The sequence below is a fragment of the Myotis yumanensis genome, unplaced genomic scaffold (genome assembly GCF_028538775.1).
Source record: "Myotis yumanensis isolate MYYU_CA2020_CCGP unplaced genomic scaffold, mMyoYum1.0.hap1 SCAF_15, whole genome shotgun sequence".
Classification (NCBI taxonomy): Eukaryota; Metazoa; Chordata; class Mammalia; order Chiroptera; family Vespertilionidae; genus Myotis; species Myotis yumanensis.
Genome location: NW_027223766.1, coordinates 2583535 through 2600938, shown reverse-complemented (window position 1 = coordinate 2600938; position 17404 = coordinate 2583535). Strand labels below are relative to the sequence as shown.

General features: G+C 41.1%; 1 protein-coding gene across 1 annotated transcript in view; it reads left to right on the top strand.

Annotated features, from left to right (window-relative positions):
• CNBD1 (cyclic nucleotide binding domain containing 1) overlaps positions 1-17404 on the top strand; it is a 199747-nt gene that overhangs the window by 74986 nt on the left and 107357 nt on the right. Inside the window, exon 5 of the mRNA XM_070392654.1 lies at positions 4564-4709. Within this exon, the coding sequence (XP_070248755.1) occupies positions 4564-4709 (146 nt within the window). The remainder of the gene's footprint in view (positions 1-4563; positions 4710-17404) is intronic.

The window sequence follows — 17404 nt, the reverse complement described above, 5'->3', positions numbered from 1 at the left end:
ATGTTTGTGTCCCCATCATAGGCCATCTGGCTCCAGCAGGTTTGGGGGGCCCATGAGGAACTCTTGTGCCTGGTGTACACAGCGTGTCCTGGGGGCAGATGTAGCCGAACATGCAGACTCCCATGGGCTCTGTTCCAGCTGGTGGCCTGCACTGTCCTTGCTACCGTTTTCCCCCAAACTATAAACGTGAGCGAATTCCTGTGGGGCCTCCCATTCGGGCTCTTCCTTCCACTCTGCTCCATGTTCCTCACATTATGCTTTTTTCTTTCTCTTTTCACTTCAGATTCAAATCCACCCCGATTACGGATCCCATCTTCTTTTTTCTTTTGCTAATAACTCAACCTTGACTCAGAGGTAAATTTACCCTGAAGTAATGAAGCTTAAACTGTAAGAATTGGTAAGAAACACAGAAAAAAATATTTAAAATAGAAATATAATGGAAGTCCATAAGCAACTAATGAATAGAAGAACTGTAAGACTTTTCAGGATTTAGAAATTGGTGATTTGTTGTGCTCCCTTATCTTTTGAAACACTCACATTTGTACCAACACTTGTCTGTAAATTTGAGTCCTATTTTGTTTTATGTGTCAGACAACAAAACCTGGAGCAGTCCCTGCCCTGACTGTCAGCGTCAGTGAAAGTCACACTGTGAAGATGTGACTCAGTGCAGCGCTCTGGTGTGGGGTCACCCGGGTGAAACCAGGGCCCCATATGTCATTAAGTAGGACTTTGGGAAGTTACTCAGCATCTCTAGGCTTCAGCTTTCTCATTTACAGGGGGAGATTGGATTAGAAAATGTAATTCCTTGTAGTTCCTTGTAATTGTATGATAATACATGGAAAATAACATCTGGTGGAAATCAAGTACTTAACAGAATGCCCTGTGGGGAGGCCCCTGGGCTTCCTTGGGCTCTCACAGGAGCCTGTGTATTCCCTACGCTCCTTCGGCTCACGTGCAGGGAGATGCGGTCTCGTGTGGAACTGATCTTCCCTCTCTTTCCTTACATGGCAGAGTTCTGCTTTCACTGACTTTATGTATGTACACTCCATTAAGATTCAGATTGAACAAAGGGCTCCGTGACTGTGTGTATTTGAACACCACTGCTCTTGCAACTCTTGTGTAAGGAATCACACGCTAACAATCGTAAAAATATTAAACACTGAAGGCAAGTGATAATGTGTTCTCTAGCTGACCCAAATCTTATATGTAGGAATGATGAGACACTATAAGAAAACAAAAGAAAGCTGACAACAGCAAAGTCTGCTTCTACCAGTAGATCAGAGAGTAAGCACTCAGTGGAATAAGTAAAAAAGAAGTAACGGAGAAATGTAAACGCCCCCCAATTCTCAGGGTATTGAGAGGACCATCAGGTTCTTCTCAGCACATGAGACTGAGCCTCATGTGGATCCCAGGTGGTTGTTATTTGTATCCAATATTAGAAGAAAGTGAGAACTCAACCATCAGGAGGATTTTGAGAGGGAGCTGACACTGGAAATTTGTATATAACTCCCACAGATCTCTTATTGTGTTTAATCTTTTAATTGTATTTTTTAATTGGAAAAAAATGACCTCTATAATTTCTACTCAAATTGTTAGACAAAATAATTGTAACCCCTCTTTAATTTGAGAGCTCTTCAAATATATGAACCCACACCATCCCCAGATATCTCCACTTCCAATTAAAAGGTGATTGTTTGATGAAGGGACTAGAGATATTTTCTTTGATGTTTGTAAATCAATGAGAAGTAGAAAACAATCACCATCTCCAAAGTTTCATGTTCAGAGACCTTAATGGGCCTTCAGGCACGTCTTTCTGAATGAAGTCTTTCTTGTGATCAGAATTACTCCCTTTTTCTTTTGTCCTGCTTGACTATGAATGAACAAAAAGCTGTTTTTTGTTCATCTAATTCCTTTCACTGCAGCATTTGTATATTAGGAATTGGCCAGGAGGAGGCGGTAAGGAAGGAGTAGATGTGACATATGTAAAGGAAGTTCCTGCCAAATAACAGAGGCAGCAACTGAGGGACAAGTGAAGGAAAGTCATAGTTGGAGAGAGGAAATCAAGGTCAAGTTTTCAGACTGAAGGCCTTGATTACCATCCTGAGGATGGAAAACAGGAGTGGATGGTAGAAATTTTGGGTGAATTCCAGAATGCTGGAAAGTGCAGATCACTTATCAGACTAGAGCCTGGGCAACCCTGTAGACCAGAACCCGAATGAGGCAGCACAAGCCAACAAGAAACAGTAGCATGGAAGTGGGGTGCTGTGCGTTACCACGTGTCCCCCTGCTTCTTCATGGTCCAAGCGTATTTGCCAGATATGTGAAAGTCTTTGAATATAGGAAAGGCAGAAGGAAGCTGACAAATAAGAATGCATCAGGAATAGGGTTCCTAGAGTGACTAGGTGAATTTTAGGAAATGTTTTGCATGTTTAGTCAGAATATGTAAATTATAAGCCCATTCATTTATCAAAATGATTACAAGCTATAATTTTTGAGTGAAGCCAGGCTTGAAACATTATTTCTCCTAATCTCATTGCTAGTAGTGTTTTTACCAATGGTCACATGCACTTCCCTGGCCCTTTTTGTTGGTGCTTGAAATATATGCTGACCTTGAGGGGTAGGAGGGGTTACAGGTATCACTATGGAGGAGATGCTTTAAGATTCTGTGTGGCTGGTCAGAGAAAGACAGATACCATGTGACCTCACGTATATGTAGAATCTCATGAACTAAATAAACGGATGTACAAAATAGAAACAGGCCTGGATGCACGGAACAGATTGAGAGCTGTTGAGGGGAGGGGGTGAGGAAGTGGGTGAAAGTAGGTGAAGGGATTAAGCAAAAAACATCTATGTATATCACACACAGAGAACAGTTGGTGATAGCCAGAGGGAAAGGGGTGGGAGGGTGGAGGTGAGTACAGTTGGGGGAATGGGCATGGGAAGATACTGCTTTGGGTGATGGGCACCTGATGCAGTGGGCAGATGATGATTTGTTGAGTTGTGCACTTGAAATCTGTATGGTTTTGTGAACCAATATCACCTCAATAAATTCAATTTAAAAAAATTGAAAGGATTTTTTGATGAGTCTAGAAAGGGGGACGACGACCATCTCAGAGGAGTCGGACTGTCCTGAGGGACTGTGGCCCAGCGGGACCAGGGCACTGTGTAGTACAGGACTTCCAGAATGGTAGGGTGAGGATCTGTGTATATCTGCTCCTTCATAGAGTAGGAAAATGCTGGCAAAATTTTTTAAGAACTTTGAAAATTAATCAAATTCCTACAAAAATAGGAGAAACAATTTATTCAAGAAAAATGGCCGAACCTTGGTCAGAAGAGCAAGGTTTGTGGCTTGGTGTCCCGAGGGACAGTTCTTCGAGGTATGAAGCTGCAGCCTGCAGCCTGGGGGACGGGCCTGCTCAGAGCCTGGAGAAGCCCCACCGGCATCAGCATCGCCACACTGAGACTCAGGCCGAGCTCCCTGGGAAAAGGCCCCACACAGGCATTGCTGCTGTTTGACCCTGGGGAGGAGGGAACATTATATCCAGAGTTGCCACATCGTGTCATTGAAAATGTTCAGTTTTCAACAAAAATTATGAAGCAAAGGAAACTAGCAGTCAATAGCCAAGAGTGTCCTCAGGAATTCACATGTTGATTCTTAGTAGACAAAGATTGGTAAGTCAACTATTATGAATAGATTCGAAGAAACAAAGGATACCCTGTCTAACAAATTAAACAAAATATGACAATACAACCAGTTCATCAGCAAGAGTTGGGGGACATGCGGGTTCAGGCTTAAGGAAATTTCTGACCAATAGTGAGATGGCTGAGGAGAGACAAGTGCAGACAGGTGACTGCACACCAGAGATCATATAGACGATAAAGTTAAAGAGTGATGACACCTTCTCACCACAAACATAACATCATTGAGGTAGAAACAGCCAAAAAAATAAAAGAACCAATACAGATTTTGGAGTTGAAAACTACAATGATTGAATTTTATAAAAAAAATCACTAGAGGGGATCAACAACAGATTTGAACTGGCAGAAGGAAGGTTCAGCAAACTTGCAGATACACCAATTAAGAATATTCAGTCAAAGAGACAGAAAGAGAAAGAAGAAACAGTATAAATAGGGCCAGAGCCTGTGCAACTGCAGTGGGTGGGGCAGCGGAAACATGAGGGGGCCCAGAGGAAAGGTGCAGAGAATGTGTGAAACAAGATGGCCAATAATTTCCCAGTTTGGTGAAAAGCATCACCTACTCACCAGGAAGCTCAGTGAGCACTGAGTGGGAGAACAGCAAAAGGTACAACCTTACCGTGAAGCACTGAGTTTTCTGCAAAGAGGAGGTACCAGCAGTTCCCAAAAGGTTAGTTTCTTGGAGATGCACCTGAATGTTGGCAAAACAATAAAATAAAATAAAACATCATCACAGGTGTCCCTAAGCAACCCTTAAATAAAAAGACAATACAAATTAGGAAGCTTAAATCAAGAATCTTTTGGCTTGTTTGTATCTTTCTATTTATGCTGGGATCTCTCAATTTTCAACCTGTCTCCTTTTTGAAGGCCCATTCACAGGACACTGCACGAACACAAGACCGTGTGGAAGATGCTGAAAACAGTTCCAGATTTAACTTCTCAGCTGACAGATGACCATCTGAGGATTCTCAGTAAGAACGTCATTTCTGAAACCTGGATAAAAGGCAGCACAGGTAATGGACTCTGGAGGGACGCTTGGCAAAATCAAATGCGTGTCCCCATTTTGATTCTCTGTCAATTATAATATGCACTAGAGCAGTGGTTCTCAACCTTCTGGCCCTTTAAATACAGTTCCTCATGTTGTGACCCAACCATAAAATTATTTTCATTGCTATTTCGTCACTGTAATGTTGCTACTGTTATGAATTGTAATGTAAATATCTGATCTGCAGGATGGTCTTAGGTGACCCCTGTGAAAGGGTCGGTTGTTCGACTGCCAAAGGGGTCGCGACCCACAGGATGAGAACCGTTGCACTAGAAGCTTGGTGCATGAATTTCTGCACCAGTGGGGTCCAGCTGGCTGGCCAGGAGGAGGGGCCGCGGGTGGTTGGCCGGCCAGCCCCAGCCCCTGGTCGAACTCCTGGTCAAACTCACAATCGAGGGGACAGTTTTTATGTTAGCCTTCTATTATATAGGACTAGAAGCTTGTTGCAATAAGATTCACGCAATAGGCCTTCCTTCCCCTGGCTGCCGGCACCGGTTTTCTTCCAGCACCCAGGGACCCAGGCCTTTGGTCCGGCCGAAGCAGAGAAGTCAAGCCTCGAGGCTTGGCTGTGGCTGCAGCGGAGAAGCCAAGTCTCTTCAGTCTTCAGTCTTCAGTCTTCGCTCCTCACTTGCGTATTCAAATTAACCACCATCTTTGTTGAGCTAATTTGCATAGTAACTCTGATTGGCTGGTGGGCATAGCGGAGTAATACCAATTTGCATGGCTCTCTTTTATTAGTGTAGATTATTTTATTGGACGTGTTAAAAATGTGCTGTGTAGAGATATTTCGTTTGTAAGAATATAAGTCACGGAATGAATTACATTTCACACCTTAGTACTTAGGTTTAGAGACAGTCACAAGCATTTCTCCACCTGAGGACACAGCAGATTCACTGGGAGACTCACTGGGATGCACTGCAGTGCTCACCCTGCCCTGTGCTTTCTGCTTCCAGGGCTGGGACGGGGCTTAATTTGCACATCCAGTAATGTTCCAGGTGATGCTGCCAGTCTGAGGACCACACTTTGAAAACCACTCGTTGGTATGCACATTTAATAACAATCTGGCATTGGTGCTCATAGTTAAGGCAGGAAGTGGTCAAAGTGATTATTTGGATTCCAATACTAATTAGTTATTGGGGGGAAAAACCTCTCCAGACAGATTTCCAGTTTCCCAATTTTAATTCCTAGCTCCTTTACCAAGCGTATATTGGGTGCATTAGGAGAGTATTTTATATCTTAATTGGTGGCAGGCAAGTCAACACACATGGAGTCACACACCTAAACCAAGAGTTCAGCATTTGTTCTTCTTTTTGTGATTATTAAGTATCTACTAGAAAAGAGAAACTAATTTACTTAATTCATTTTTTTCTGTGTGTCAGGGAATCTTCCTTATTTATTAATCACAGTAACAAATAAAAGTAGCTTATTATTTGTTTCTTTTCTTTTTTTATTAAATTTATTGGGTTATATCGGTTAACAAATTATATAGGTTTCAGGTGTAAATTCTATAATACATCACCTCTATATTGTACTGTGTGTTCACCCCAAGTCAAATCTCCTTCCATACCCTCTTCTACCTCCCCTGCCCCCCTGTCCTCTGGTAATCGCCATACTGTTGTCAGTGTCTATGAGTTTTTTTTTTTTTGTTTTGTTTTTGCTTAATCCCTTCACCTTTTTTACCCAGCCTCACAAGCCCCACTCCCCTCTGACAGCTGTCAGTTTGTTCTCTGAGTCTGTTTTCATTTTGTTTGTTGGTTTATTTTGTTCATTAGATTCCACATATGAGTGAGATCATGTGACACTTGTCTTTCTCTGACTGACTTATTTCACTCAGCATAATACTCTCCAAGTCCCTCCATGCTGTCTCTAAGGGTAAGAGAAGAGATTTCTTTTTTACAGCTGCACAGTATTCCATGGCATAAATGTACACAGATTTTTTTATCCGCTCACCACTGACGGGCACCTGGGACCCTAAGGCACAAAGCATCATGCACATATCCTGTTTTGAGTGGAGTTCAAACACACCTTACCGCAGGTCTGTGCTCACTCTCCACCCCTCCCCATTGAGCTGCCAGTCTGAGCAAGTGGTTCCTCAGGATCACTGCATTGAAAGTCTAACTGTAACTTCAGAGAATGCGTGTCTGCTGGAAACAGGACACATTTTGAGAGTTTTCCCCGATGGTTCTCCTTCATAGCTTCATTTAATCTGCCATCAAGCAGGGAAGACTAAGTCACGGCGGTGCTGCAGGGGACGAATGATATTGGAAGAAAGAACAAATGTTTGAGGAGAAAAAATGGCGGAGGTTTAGACGGACATGTCAGTGCTTTGTCCCGGAGCAGATAAGGGCGAGCAGCTGAAACGGGTAACATACAGCCCGAATAAGCAGAGGAGATTCAGCTGAGAGACAGTCTGCAGCCAGGAAAGACAGAGAACTCCTAGAAAATGGGGACGGTTAGAGATTGAGGCTGAAACCTCCCCCGGGGCGCTGGCTCAACCCCGAGACTGCACCATCTTGAGTAGCTGTTACCGGCATCCATAGATCGGCTACTAACCCGGAGGCAACGGCTCTCAAGCAGCGCAACTACGTGAACTCAGACAAGCCCTGCTTCCCCCCACGGAAAGGTTAGACTTCCCCCAAAGGTGCGGTTTGCAATTCAGGTTGGAGCGAGGAACTTGCGCGCATGGGGGGAAATCAGCGCCTCACAAAGTCCGTGGCCATTGGGACCAGTGTGACCCGCAAGTGGGGAGGGCTCCCGCAGGGCTGCTGGCAGAAGGGAACACTATAAATAAGCCCATAGTTGGACTGGATGCAAAGGGGCAGCCTCAGATTTTGCCAGCCTGCCGGCTACTTGGTGCCAGGGGCCAGAGCGCGCCCAGAGACTGGAAGGTGGAGCCCTGCGAGTTCTCACAGCTTCCCAGGCTCTTGTTTACACACTTCCTCTTAAATCTGTGAGTTTGATTGTTGAATCCAGTGCATGGGATTACCCAGTTGGGGTCACTAGCAGATCCTGTAGGGGAACGTTGTTTTTGGGGAGCCTGGGAAACAGAGCTGGGAGTGGCAACTGGGGAACCAGCTCTGGGTGGAGCTGGTTCAGGTACAATAGAGAACTTCTGGTCAGAGAGGTCTTATAGCCTTGGAGGTCAATCCAGACACACTGCTACCCGGAGGCAGAGCCACGAACTGACTCTTCTGTAAATACAGATAAAGGCAGTATGGGGAACCAATACGGCCTGCCTTAAAATCAGGACTGTGGCTTACAACACGAAGGAACAGTGTATCAGAGGGAAATTCAACATTCTCCTGAATTCCGAGCATGCCAAAAAGAAGAGTAGAAGATCTGAAGCACCTTCATTACTGCACATTTTTATTTTTATTTTTTTAAAATTATTTTTTCACCTTTTAACTAAGAAACCATTTTTTTTCTTTTTTCTTTTTTTTCATCACTTAATTTTACCCTTTCAATTACTACATTTTTATTTTTAACTAGTATTATTACTGCTACCATTTTACCATTTTTTAAAGTGTCATTTTATTTTGTCTTTATTTTATCTTGGGACTAATGTTCTCCATTCTATTTTCATCGTTCCTTTAGCAACATTGTTCTCTACCTCAATTTTGCCTCTGTGCTAAAACCCTCTTCCCATTTTTTCCCTTTTGTTGTCCTGTTTCTCTTACCCTACTCCAGCTTTAGATTTTCCCTATTCTTTTTACCCCCTGTCAAAATTTCACCCTACTTATATATCCTATGTCCAATCTCTTGCTCTAAATCCTTATTCACCTTTCCCTTATCTTTCTTCACTATCCAAATTTTTTTCTTCTTCTTTTCTCTCTCTATTGTTTTATTGTTGTTTGCTTGATTGTCGAGGATATTGGGGTTTTTTTTTTAGGATGGTTTGTGAGGTTATTCTGCTTATTCTTTTTATTTTTCTGCCCCCTCCCCCGGTTATTTCTGTGCTTCTGTTTTCCCTTGCGTCGCTTGATATTATTGGTTGTTTGTAGTTTGTATTCATCTCCAGGAATCTGTTGCTGTAATTTGTTGGGATTAGTGGCGGTTCTATAGGAGTTTTCTCCTCATATAAATAGTCTCTCCCCCTCTTCTACTTCATTCTCTTTTCTCTCTTACTTTTTTTTCTTCTTTTTCCCCCTCCTTTTTTCCAATTTCATTTTTGCACTCCTTTTTTTCCCCTTTTTCATTCTATCTTCCTTTTTTCTCTTTTATCTTTTTCTCTTCTTCCTTCCTTATCTCCTAACTCTCTTAGCTCGGGTGGCCACCTTTATTTGGAGTTATTAATATCGTAAATGCATTCGTGTTCAGTGCCTGGTACGTTGTGCCTTGTTGTGTTGTATTTGGTGCCTTTAAATCAACACAGCAGATCCAAGCAACAGCGGCCTCCTGATCACCACATGCTCTGTCTGGGGAACAGTTACTGTGTGTGAAGCCTCCCTACACCAGCCAGAAGAGCCACCACAGCTGTGAACAGCACCCACCAGAGGACCTGCTACCAATGGAGGAGCAGCTGCTACCACAACCGCCCAAGGAGCAACTACAGCCCGAGGAGCCACTGCCACCCAGGGAGCAGCCACTGCCACCCAGGGAGCAGCCACTGAATGACTCAACAACTAGATATATCAGTGAGATCAAACATGGGTAGACAAAGAAACCCCCAAAGGAAAGAAAAGGAGGACTCACCAGAAAAGCAGCTAAGTGAGACAGAGGCATGCAACACGACGGAAAAAGAATTCAGAATAAGGGTCCTAGAGTGCATACACGGGATAGAGGAAAAAATCAATACCATATGCAAGAAGCTAGAAGAAACAGATGAAAAAATCAACAACTTAAGTAAGACCAAAGAAGAAATGAAGAGCGATATAGCTGCAATAAAAAACACCATTGAAAGTATCAACAGAAGACTAGGAGAAGCGGAGGACCGAATTAGTGAATTAGAAGACAAGGAAGCAAAACACACTCAAACTGTACTGCAAATGGAGAAAAAAATTAAAAGACAGGAGGAGAGCCTAAGGGAGCTTTGGGACAACATGAAACGAAACAACATACGAATAATAGGGGTGCCAGAACAACAGAAAGATGAACATGGATTAGAAAACCTATTCGAAGAAATAATGTCAGAAAACTTCCCTGAGGTGGGGAAGAAAAAAGTCACACAAGCCCAGAGAGTCCCAAACAAGGTGAACCCGAAAAGACCCACACCAAGACACATCATAATTACCATGGCAAATGTTCAGGATAAAGAGAGAATCTTACAGGCTGCAAGAGAGAGACGGAAGGTTACATACAAGGGATCTCCCATTAGATTATCAAATGGTTTCTCAACAGAAACACATCAGGCCAGAAAAGAATGGACGGAAATTTACAAAGTGATGCAAAGCAAAGGACTGAATCCAAGAATACTCTGTCCAGCAAGGCTATCATTCAAAATTGAAGGGGAAATAAGCTTCACAGACAAAAAAAGGCTAAGGGAGTTTATCACCACCATGCCAGTAATGCAAGAAATGCTAAAGGGACTGGTGTAAAAAGAAGAAATAAAAAGCTCAGAAAGAAAATAGCCACACACGAAAAAAGGAATGGCTACAAACAAGTACCTTTCAATAATAACTTTAAATGTAAACGGACTAAATGCTCCAACCAAAAGACATCAAGTAGCTGAATGGATAAAAAAACATGACCCATACATCTGCTGTCTACAAGAGACCCACCTCATTAGAAGGGACTCACACAGACTGAAAGTGAAGGGATGGAAAAATATCTTTCAGGCAAATGGAAAGGAAAAGAAAGCTGGGGTAGCAATACTTATTTCGGACAAAATACATCTCAAAGTGAAGGCCATAACAAGAGATAAGGAAGACCACTTCATAATACTAAAGGGATCAATACAACAAGAAGATATAACCCTGGTAAACATATATGCACCCAATGCAGGAGCACCCAAATTAATAAAAAAAACTCCTGGAAGACATCAAAGGAGAGATCGACAACAATACAATCATAGTAGGGGACTTTAATACACCACTGACATCACTGGATAAGTCCCCTAGACAAACAATCAGAAAATAAACAGCAATCCTAAATGACTCACTAGATCAGATGGACTTAATTGACATCTTCAGAACACTTCACCCAAAGCCATGGAATATACATTCCTCTCAGGTGCTCATGGGACATATTCAAAAATAGACCACACATTGGGTCACAAGCAAAGTCTCCACAAATTCAAGAAGATTGAAATCATAAAAAGCATCTTCTCAGACCATGAAGGCATAATGTTAGAAATAAACTACAATAAAAACAACCCAAAATACTCAAACACTTGGAAGCTGAATAGCATGTTATTAAATATTGATTGGGTTACCAATGAGATCAAAGAAGAAATTAAAAACATCCTGGACACTAATGACAATGAAAACACAACAATCCAAAACCTCTAGTACACAATGAAAGCAGTCCTGAGAGGGAAGTTTATAGCTCTACAGGCCTATCTCAAAAAACAAGAAAAAATGGTAGTAAATCATCTAACTCTACAACTCAAAGAATTAGAAAGAGAGCAACAAGAAAACCCCAGAGTGAGCAGAAATAAATGACATAGAGACCAAAAAAACAATACAGAAAATCAATGAAACCAAGAGCTGGTTCTTTGAAAGGATAAACAAGATTGACAAACCTCTAGCCAGGCTCACCAAGGAGCAAAGAGAGAGGACCCAAATAAACCAAATCAGAAACGATAGAGGCGAAATAACAACAGACCCCACGGAAATACAAATGATTGTTAAACAATACTACGAACAACTCTACTCCAACAAACTAGACAACCTGGAGGAAATGGACAAATTCCTAGAAAAATACAACATTCCAAAACTCAATCAGGAAGAATCTAAAAATCTCAATAGGCCAATAACTATGGAAGAAATTGAAGCAGTCATCAAAAAGCTTCCAGCAAACAAAAGCCCAGGACCAGACGGCTTCTCAGGGGAGTTTTGCCAAACTTTCAAGGAAGAACTAAAACCTATCCTCCTCAGACTACTACAAAAAATTCAAGAGGAAGGAACACTTCCAAGCTCATTCTATGAAGCCAGCATCACCCTAATACCAAAACCAGGTAAAGACAACACAATGAAAGAGAATTACAGGCCAATATCCCTCATGAACAGAGATGCCAAAATCCTCAACAAAATCTTAGCAAATCGGATCCAGCAGTACATCAGAAGGATCATACACCATGACCAAGTAGGATTTATCCCAGGGATGCATATATAGTACAACATCCGTAAATCAATAAACGTAATACATCACATAAAGAAATTGAAAGAAAAAAACCACGTGGTCATATCAATTGATGCAGAAAAAGCATTTGACAAAATCCAACACCCATTTTTGATAAAAACTCTCAGCAAGGTGGGAATAGAAGGATTATACCTCAACATAATAAAAGCCATATATGACAGGCCCACAGCCAACATCATACTCAATGGACAAAAACTAACACCATTTCCCTTAAGAACAGGAACAAGACAGGGATGTCCACTCTCACCACTCCTGTTCAACATAGTCCTGGAAGTATTAGCCATTGCAATTAGACAAGAAGAAGAAATAAAAGGCATCCAAATTGGAAAAGAGGAAGTAAAACTGTCCTTATTTGCAGACGACATGATATTATACATACAAAACCCTAGACTCCATCAAAAAACTACTAGACTTAATACATGAATTTGGCAATGTAGCAGGATACAAAATTAACCCCAAGAAATCTGAGGCATTTCTATACACCAATAGTGAACTTTCAGAAAGAGAGATTATAAAAACAATCCCATTTACCATCGCACCAAAAAAAATTAAGCTACCTAGGAATAAACTTAACTAAAGAGGTAAAAGACCTCTACTCAGAAAACTACAGGACGTTGAAAAAAGAGATAGAGGAAGACATAAAGAGATGGAAGAACATACCATGTTCTTGGATTGGTAGAATCAACATCATTAAAATGTCCATACTACCCAAAGCAATCTATAAATTCAACGCACTTCCCATTAAAATACCAGTGGCCTACTTCAAAGATCTAGACCGAACTCTCCAAAAATTCATCTGGAATAAAAAAAAACCCCAAATAGCTGCAGCGATCCTGAGAAAGAACAAAGTAGGTGGGATCTCGATGCCAGATATCAAGCTGTATTACAAAGCCACTGTTCTCAAAACTGCCTGGTACTGGCACAAGAATAGACATATAGATCAGTGGAATAGAATAGAGATTCCAGAAATTAGCCTGAACCAATATGCTCAATTAATATTTGACAAAGGAGGCAAGAACATACAATGGAGCCAAGATAGTCTCTTCAATAAATAGAGTTGGGAAAATTGGCCAGATATATGCAAGAAAATGAAACTAGACCACCAACGTACACCATACACAAGAATAAACTCAAAATGGATAAAGGACTTAAATATACGACAGGAAACCATAAAAATTCTAGAAGAATTCAAAGGCAACAAAATCTCAGACATATGCTGAAGCAATTTCTTCACTGATACAGCTCCTAGGGCAGTTGAAACTAAAGAGAAAATGAACAAATGGGACTACATCAAAATAAAAAGCTTCTGCACAGCAAAAGAAACCATCAACAAAACAACAAGAAAACCCACTGCGTGGGAAAACATATTTGCCAACGTCATATCTGATAATGGTCTAATCTCCAAAATTTATAGGGAACTCATACAACTTAACAAAAAGAAGATAAACAATCCAATCAAAAAATGGGCAAAGGATCTAAATAGACACCTTTCAAAAGAGAACATTCAGAAAGCCAAGAGACATATGAAAACATGCTCAAAGTCACTAATCATCCGAGAGATGCAAATCAATACAACAATGAGGTACCATCTCACACCTGTCAGAATGGCTATCATCAACAAATCAACAAACGACAAGTGCTGGAGAGGATGTGGAGAAAAAGGAACACTTGTGCACTGCTGGTGGGAATGCAGACTGGTGCAGCCACTATGGAAGAGAGTATGGAGTTTCCTCAAAAAGCTGGAAATGGAACTCCCATTTGACCCTGTGATCCCACTTCTAGGAATATATCCCAAGAAACCAGAAACACCAATCAGAAAGGATATGTGCACCCATATGTTCATAGCAGCACAATTCACCATAGCTAAGATCTGGAAACAGCCTAAGTGCCCATCAGTAGATGAATGGATTAGAAAACTGTGGTACATCTACACAATGGAATACTATGCTGCTGTAAAAAAGAAGGAACTCTTACCATTTGCAACAACATGGATGGAACTGGAGAGCATTATGCTAAGTGAAATAAGCCAGTCAATGAAGGAAAAATACCACATGATCTCACTCATTCATGGATAATAAAGACCATTACAAACTTTTGAACAATAATAGATACAGAGGCAGAGCTGCCTCAAACTGATTGTCAAACTGCAGCGGGAAGGCCAGGGAGGGTTGGGGGGCAAGAGGGAGGGGGGTAAGAGATCAACCGAAGGACTTGTATGCATTCATATAAGCATAACCAATGGACATAAGACACTGGGGGGTAAGGGAGGCCAGGGGATTGTCAAGGGCGGGCGAGGGGTGGGGGGAAGGACACATATGTAATACCCTTTGTAATACTTTTAGTAATAAAATTTAAAAAAAAAGAACAAATGCTCAACATTACTTTGCTGTCAGTTTGAGGGTAGGACTTAAAAATGTATTTGTGTTGTCATATATCCCTGAAATTATATTCCTTATGGTGAAAAATGTGGAATCAGCCTGAATGGCCTTGGCTAGAGAGTGGCCAGCAACAGGGTGGTAAGTGGCCTTGCAATGCTAGCTGTGGTTGAAGAGAATGAGGCAGATCTGCATATATTGACACGGAGGCCAAAAACTCAACAACAGCAAACAGAACAATTGTAGCATTAATAGGTAATATGAACACATGTATTTTCATAAATACCTGAAGTTATATATAAACTAGAGGCCTGATGTACGAAATTCATGCAAGAGTAGACCTTCCTTCCCCCGGCTAATTAGCATATTATGCTTTTATTATTATATATCTATAAAAACACCTGGCAAAGTCCACAGGGATACATCCTGAAGGACAATCCCAAAATACCTGTTTTGAAAGTTGTTACCCTGGTGGGGGAGAGAGGAGTTGAAGGGCAGTGACTGGGACAATGACCTCTCTCTTCCCCATATCTTTGTGTTGAATTGTCCATAGTGCAGTGGTTCTCAACCTTCCTAATGCCGCGACCCTTTAATACAGTTCCTCATGCTGTGGTGACCCCCAATTTCATTGTTACAAATTGAACATAATTAAAGCATAGTGAATCATCACAAAACAATATGTAATTATATATGTGTTTTCTGATGGTCTTAGGCTACCCCTGTGAAAGGGTCGTTCGACCCCTTTGGGGTCGCGACCCACAGGTTGAGAATCCCTGCCATAGTGAGTGTATATCCAAGAGTCAGTGTTTGTAACTACACGCTTATTTTTTTCACAAAGGTTTTAAACTTACAAGTAGAAGCAAATATTCTGATGGCATCTTGCTGACTCAGGTGATTAACTGTTAAAATATGAACTTTCTTTCCTGGACAGATGTCACTTTGATCATTTATGTGAAATAAGGCATCCCAGCTCACATCTCATACTTTCAAATGCTGCTTAAAAATCCCAGTCTCTGTGTTTACTGTCTGTGTGGAAGCCCTTCTCTTGAGTTTTTAAGACACAGATTCTGACAACTCAGTTATTTCACTTACCGACTTTTGTAAACCTTTTTGTTCATCCAACGTAACAAACAAGGCCCTCTGGGATGCGCTTCCTCCCCTGCTGCAATGGACAGTGTCCCGCAGCCTCTCACCAGGTGCTGACGCTCAGCCTGCCACCCAGGCTGTGGTTTCTCTCCTGCAGTTCCAACAGCTGTTGGCACCTTCTGTCTGCCCTGGCACAGGTCCTTGGGTTTCACTGTTAAGGCAGCTCCCTAATCTTCCCAGCACGCACTCAGCCTGTCACTAGTCTTCTCACGCAAGGCCATAGGAACTGTGATTGAAGTTCTGAATAGCACACATGTCTCCAGTTTAAGTGAATGTGGTACGGAAACACGATTACTCTATCACTGTCCTAAAAATACTATGCATAATACATGTCCCAAATAGTACCCCCTTTCTGTATGCTAATAGGTATACAGTTTACGTAAAGGGATCTCAAGAGTGCCCATTGCACTATTGTTTTATGCTCTGGGCAGGGGGTATTTTTTTGATTGGCAACCTAAAGCTCAGGGAAGCTAAAATAATTATTTTGCTTGAGAATCCAGGGTAGTGGCTCACCTGGAATTATATTCTTGATCAAAATTTTATGACTATCTACTTTTATATTAACATTGAAATATTTCTATGAACTTATTGAAGGGTTTTTTTCTTTCGTTCACTATATCATCTTTACTCTGTTTTCTTTATTTGAAGCCCATTAAATTTCATTGTTTCATTTTGTTCCTAACTTTTGATGTTATACCTCAAAACACCATGGCTCCTCATTTTAATATACTCATATTTATTTTTTTAAAATATGTCTTTATTGATTTTTAGAGAGAGAGAGAGAGATATGACGGGAGAAGGGAAAGAAAGATAGAAACATGAATTTGAGAGAGAAACATTGACTTACTGCCTCCTGCACACCCCTTACTGGGGATCGAGCCCACGACCTAGGCATGTGCCCTGACCTGGAATCAAACTGATGACCTCTTAGTGCATGGGTTGATGCTCAACCACTGAGCCACATTGGCTGGGCACTTTTATGTTTATTTTTCGTGCTTAGAATCTTTTTTATATTACTAAATTTTTAACATTTTCTTAACCTGCTCAGACTTTATTGTCTGTTGTGGTTTAAATTTCACTTAACATATTGTAAACACAGTAAGTAAATCTCATAAAAAATGTAGCAGGCATCACTCTGTGTATGGGAACCGTGATTCAAATAATGTGCTCTTGCCACGGAAGGAGTCAAACCTGTGGTCCCTCCGCCACACCACTGCCCCCAGGGGTCTGCTTCTGACCCTCTCGCAGAGAAATGATTGTTAAGTCCTTAGAAATAGTCTGTCAGGACCCTGTATTCTAATAATGTGCTTTGGGAAAAGTTTAGTTGTGCTTACATGACATTATTCTCTTTTTTGAAAACCTCTGGGAGAAATATATTCAGTGATTTTGAGACTTCTAGGCAAGTCATATTTAAAATTCTCTTATAGTTGCTAAATCACATAACCAATCAGATTTCTCATTTTGTATGGCATGTGAAATAGTTTAGGGACATTGTTATAAGCCTTTAAAAACTTTGTGACATTAACATTTTTTAAAAGTAAGGCAAATGGAGCAAAAACTGTCTGCTCACTCAATACTATCTCCTGGCAAATATATAGGATTTCACACAATTTGTTTTTTAATTTGTTCTTGTTTTTATCTTTTTTCTCACCCATTTTTCCTTCATTCTATTTCATCACTAACTTTTAAAGCAATGCTGTATGTATTTTTGTAAGCTCACTTACTGTAACTTTCAGATAACAAGATAGAGTCTGAATGAATGAATTATATTATTTACTGAAAAAATCAGAGGCCTCTACCTTAGTACCCATGTGAACAAACAATTTTGAAATAAGAAATTTTC